Source organism: Sitophilus oryzae, unplaced genomic scaffold (assembly GCF_002938485.1).
Source record: "Sitophilus oryzae breed Bouriz unplaced genomic scaffold, Soryzae_2.0 scaffold_97_pilon_pilon, whole genome shotgun sequence".
NCBI classification, from domain to species: domain Eukaryota; kingdom Metazoa; phylum Arthropoda; class Insecta; order Coleoptera; family Curculionidae; genus Sitophilus; species Sitophilus oryzae.
In genome coordinates this window covers 1-5,896 of record NW_022147616.1, presented here as the reverse complement: position 1 = coordinate 5,896, position 5,896 = coordinate 1, and the positions used below count along the sequence as shown (strand labels likewise).

The 5,896-nt window shown below is 35.9% G+C and overlaps 2 protein-coding genes across 2 annotated transcripts; both read left to right on the top strand.

Annotated features, from left to right (window-relative positions):
* Positions 1 to 123: 123 nt before the first annotated feature.
* Positions 124 to 4,683, top strand: LOC115891195. Its single transcript, XM_030911606.1, has one exon. It carries the CDS (start codon positions 124 to 126, stop codon positions 4,681 to 4,683), a length of 4,560 nt encoding a protein of 1,519 aa, XP_030767466.1.
* Positions 4,684 to 5,222: 539 nt separating this feature from the next.
* LOC115891194 lies at positions 5,223 to 5,804 on the top strand (the record flags this gene model as incomplete). Its single annotated transcript, XM_030911605.1, has 1 exon — positions 5,223 to 5,804. A coding segment is annotated over exon 1 (582 nt), but the record flags the coding sequence as incomplete, so codon positions are not given.
* Positions 5,805 to 5,896: the final 92 nt, after the last annotated feature.

Sequence of the window (5,896 nt, the reverse complement as noted above, 5' to 3'; positions counted from 1 at the left end):
GAAAGTCATGCCAATCTTCGCACATTTTTTGATTCTATGACAAAACACGTTAGGGCATTAAAAATTTTAGGGGAAGAAACAGATAAATGGGACAGAATTTTAATTTATTTGTTTTGTACGAAAATGGACAAGAATACGCGAAAAGAATGGGAAATATTTGATTATAAGGGAGAGCTTCCGACGATGTTTGACTTAAATAAATTTTTAAAGCAAAGATGTGATATTCTAGAGAAACTGGAAGTGACAAATAAAGGTCCTCAAAAAGAATACGAAAATAAAAATAAATATATTGAAAGGGGTCCTAGGGTGCAGCAAAAATTCAATGCGTACAGTAGCTACGAAAAACCGGGTATAAGTTGCTTCTATTGTAAACAAAATCATACTATATTTAGATGCGAGAAATTTTTGAATTTGACAATCGATAAAAGGTCTATTGAAATACGCAAGTTGAATTTATGTAGCAATTGTTTCAGGCGATCACACGAGCTGAAAGACTGCAGACATTCCGGTTGTAAAAAATGCGGAAAATATCACAATACATTACTGCATAATCCTAGCGTCAATGCCACCACTATACGACAACAAGCGACCGAGCGAGGGAGCGAGACAACCGCGAGAGTCACGCATGATACCGATGGTGACGTACACGAGGCTCAAGTAAGCGGCGTTGCCACGGTTAGTTTAAATACCGAGATTTTTCACGATACAGGGGAATTGGTTTCGCGCGAGGGAAAAATGGAATCAGAAGACAATGAGACTATGCATGCGATGAGTAGTGTTTATAATAACACATATTATGTTGGTAGTCAGGTTATGCTACCTACGGCTATTGTCAAAGTGGTTGATTCATTTGGTAATTTACGCGAGTGTAGGGCATTATTAGATAGTGGTGCGCAGAGCAACTTTATTAGTGAAAAAATGAGTAAACTTTTGAACTTGGAATTATTTCGAGGGAATTTTTGCATATCAGGGATAGGCAATGGCATTTCAAAGATAAAAAATAAAACAAGTGTTAAGTTGTTTTCGTGCGATGAGACTTTTAGTATGACGATCGAATGTTTAATTATGCAAAAAATAACAGATAATTTACCTACAATTTCTTTTGACAAAACTGAGCTAGAGATACCTAGGGAAATAAAATTAGCCGATCCTAATTTTAACGTAAAAGGAGAAATTGACTTGTTAATTGGGTCCTCCGTGTTTTGGGATCTTTTATGCGAGGGAAAATTACATGTGAAAAAATCGAGAATTATTATACAAGAGACCCGTTTAGGTTGGGTAGTAGGCGGTGTTATGGAATTGTCTAGGTTTACACCAGAAATTAATAATACGGTGGTAGGTTTGTCTTTGGATAAAATGATCACAAGATTCTGGGAAATCGAAGAGATAGGTTTAGAGAAAGTTTTGAGTGAAAGTGATAGATATTGCGAAGATCATTTTACTAAGAATTTTCAAAGAACTCAAGAGGGAAATTTTGTTGTTTCCATACCGTTTAAAGAGAGTATTAAGAAATTAGGAGATTCTAGGGAGAGGGCTTTGCAATATTTTTATTCACAGGAAGTTAGGTTAGAAAAGAAGCCAGAGTTAAAAAGGGAATATATTAAGTTCATGAATGAATATTTAAGCATGGGTCACATGATTGAAGTGAAAGAAGGTGAATTTGATAATACTGTTTCATATTTTTTGCCGCATCATGCTGTGGTACGTGACGACAGTGTGACCACTAAGGTGCGTGTGGTATTCAACGCTTCAATGAAAACTAAGTCAGGTCTTTCACTTAATGATATTCAATATTGTGGTCCTACTCTTCAAGACGAGTTATTAGCAATTATATTAAGATTTAGGAAGTATGAATATGTTATGACCGCGGACGTATCCAAAATGTATCGTATGATTTTAGTGAATGAGAATGATAGAAGTTTGCAGCAAATTTTCTGGAGGCCTGATGCATCTGAAGAAGTCAAGATTTATAAACTTAATACAGTGACGTACGGTACGGCGTCTGCTCCCTATCTTGCGGTGCGTTGTTTGTGGCAATTAGCCAAAGAAAACTCAACAAACTATCCAGAGGCAAGTGATTCTATTCTTAAGTCATTTTACATGGATGATTACATAGAGGGCGCTAATAGCGAAATGGAATTACTAAAATTACAATGTGAGGTATCTAATATTTTGGCAGGGGCTGGATTTGAATTACGAAAGTGGCTCTGTAACAAGAAAGATCTATGTGAAAAATTTAGAATAAACGAAGAGATTGATTCAAAAATAATGACATTTGGGGAAAATGAGTCAAGTAAAACTTTAGGTGTTGTTTGGAATGCTTGCTTAGATAACATTCAATTTTCAGTCAATATTAGAGAATATAATGTAATAAATAAGCGTAGTATTTTATCAATGATTTCGCAGATTTACGATCCGTTAGGTCTTGTAAGTCCGATTATTATAGTGGGTAAGCTATTAATGCAAAAACTATGGGAGGCAAAGATAGGATGGGAAGATGAAATACCTAGTTCTATTAAGTCAGATTGGTTGACATTTAAAAATAATTTAACTTACCTGAATGATTTAGAAATCCCTAGAAGAGCAATGTATTTGAATTATGATATTATAGAGCTGCATGGATTCAGTGATGCGAGTCAAAAGGCGTATGGTTGTTGTATTTTCATAAGGAGTATTAATAAAAAAGGCGAATGTATTTCTAATTTACTTTGTTCAAAGTCGAGAGTGGCTCCAATTAGGCAGGTAACACTGCCGAGACTTGAGCTGTGTGCTGCGTTGTTGCTTGCAAAATTGGCACAAAAGGTTATTCAACATTTAAATATTAAATTTAATAAAATTTGCTTGTGGTCAGATTCACAGATAACTTTATACTGGATACAAGGGCCTTCGAATAAGTGGAAAACCTTCGTGGCGAATCGCGTGAGTGAGATACAACAACTTACCGATGCTACGAATTGGTATTATGTGAAGTCAGCTGACAATCCCGCTGATTTGATTACGCGTGGAACGGCTGCTACTGAATTATTAAATAATAAATTTTGGTGGTCAGGGCCAGAATGGCTTTTAAATCCAAGTTTTGAGCCAACAAGTTTTCAAGGTAAGGATGATTTTAATTTTCCAAACGAGTTACCCGAACAAAAAATTATTGTAAATTTAACAATTGAACACTTTGATATAATTTCAAGGTTTTCTAAGTTTTCCAAGTTAAAAAGAGTTTTTGCATATTGTTTACGTTTTTTGTGGAATGTTCAGTGTAAGAAAAAGAATTTAATTAAAAGAAGCGGTACATTGTCTATAGAAGAGTTAGATCATTCTGTTAATGAGTTAGTTAAAATAGTACAAAAAGAATCATTTACAACAGAGTATCAAAGAATGCAAGAAAACTTACCTATAAGTAGAAAAAGTACATTGTTATCGTTGAATCCTTTAATGCATAATGGAATAATAAGGGTAGGAGGTAGATTGCAGAAATCAAACCATGAATTTGACAAAAAACATCCGATTATATTACCTAAAAATAACTTACTAACTACACTTATACTTACAGAAGAACACAGGCGTCTTATGCATGCAGGACATACACTTCTTTTATCGTCAGTTCGAGACAAATTTTGGCCAATTTCGGGCAGAAATCAAGTAAAAAAGGTTATAAGAAATTGTGTTACATGCTGCAGGTTAAATCCTAAATTTAATACTTACCTTATGGGCGATTTACCTGAGAATAGGGTCAATCAATACTTACCTTTTTATAACACTGGTTGTGACTTTGCCGGACCTTTCTTGCTTAAAGACCGAATGACTCGAAAGCCAAATTTAATTAGGGGCTATGTATGCATATTCGTATGTCTTGCAACAAAAGCTATGCATCTTGAGGTTTTAACTGATCTTACTACTTCTTGTTTTTTAGCGACTTTCAAACGTTTTATCGGTCGACGCGGGAAACCTTTAAATATTTACACAGACAATGGCAAGACATTCGTGGGAGCAAATCGTGAGCTAAAGGAACTATTTAATTTCATTAATAATCAATATCAACAGGAAGATGTCAAATTTTATTTTACAGAACAAAAAATATGTTGGCATTTCATTCCTGCTCGTGCACCGAATTTTGGCGGGATCTGGGAAGCAGGGGTTAAGAGTTTAAAATTTCATTTGAAACGCGTTGTCGGTGAGGCTCACTTATCTTATGAGGACTTCGCGACGGTTCTCATTCAGATCGAGGCAATACTCAATTCACGTCCTATTTGTCCAATTTCACCCTCCCCAGATCAACTTAATCCCCTAACTCCAGCTCATTTTCTTGTTGGGAGAAGTCTAGTATCACTCCCAGAAAAGTCTTACATTGAAACCTCAGAAAATCGCCTAACAAGGTTCCAGAGACTTCAGTATATCGTCCAACACTTCTGGAAGCGATGGCACCAAGAGTACCTCCATGAACTGCAATCCCGGAGTAAATGGAAACACGGTGATCCCTGTCCTATTAAAGTAGGATCCATGGTGCTGGTGAGCGAAGCCAACAGTCCTCCTTTGCAATGGCCTATGGGATGCGTGCAGGAGTTACATCCCGGGGTAGACGGTGTAGTGAGAGTGGTGTCGGTAAAGTTTAAGAATGGTGTCTATAAAAGGCCTGTTACAAAATTGTGCCTATTACCTTGTGACAGCAGCGAACCAACTAAACTGTAAACCCTAAACTGAGAATCTTTATGGTGTAAAAAGCTAATTTGTAACAATTAAGAATTTGGTTGTTAATTTGGTAGTTTGTAAGCAAGAAAATGTTATTAAGTTAAGCTGTTAATTTTGAAATTATATTTCAAGGCGGCCGGAATGTTACGTTAAAAATGTCTTATTGTAAAAATTTAAAATTTGGATATTTGGCAACGTTGCGCCACCTGTAGGAATACTTCCTTCTTGTCATGGCTGCCGGCAACTGAACACTGTTTATATTTTATTCACAACAATAAGTTATTTTTCAAGAATTAAACAAGTTGAAAAAGCTCGCGAGTGTTTTATTCAAAGAGACAAGCTAGTAGAGAATCAGTGCAACATAAATAAAATGGTCCAATCGAGCTGGATAATTACATTCGGGCGATAAAAGTTCTCAAGGTTGTTGTCGGCAGCGCAAGAGAGCAGGTTAGTTCCTTTAATTTTCCATTTGTTTTAACCGTTACCCTTGTATATCCATTTTGTTAGTATTGTTTTGTTTGAATGAGAACTGTCGTACGATGGCAGAGCTAGATTTATTAATCCGGCAGCGCGCGGCTGTTAAGGGAAATCTTACGCGGCAAAAATCATATCTAGAGCAAATTCAAGACGAGGAGATAAGCGAACGTATAGTCGTGGAACTAAAACTAAGGCTTTCTAAGGTAGAAGTTTTATTAGATAAATTTTATGAGATTCAAGATGAAATTGAGAGTAAAGTTGAGGAAAATCAGTTAGGGGCGCAAGAGCAGGAACGGGAAAATTTTGAAGTTTCATTTTATAGTACAGCGGCTGATTTTCAAGAGATTTTAAATAGTATTGAGACAAGAAATGTTTCCCAGAATGATAGCAATGGCATGGTACCTACTGAAAATGTATCTTCGGTAGTACCGCAAAAAATTGTACAATTGCCTGCCTTAAAATTACCTACATTTAGCGGCCGATACGATGCTTGGGTCGAATTTCGCGATGCATTTAAAGCGTTAATACATGAAAATTCCGGATTAACTAATGTGCAAAAGTTTTATTATTTAAGGTCGTCCCTTAAGGATGATTCTTTGAATTTAATAGAGTCTATACCAGTGTCAGATTCTAACTATCAGGATGTATGGCGGTTGTTGCATGACAGATATGAGCAAAAATCATTATTAATTCATAGTCATTTGAGATCATTATTTGAATACCCAGTAATTGACAG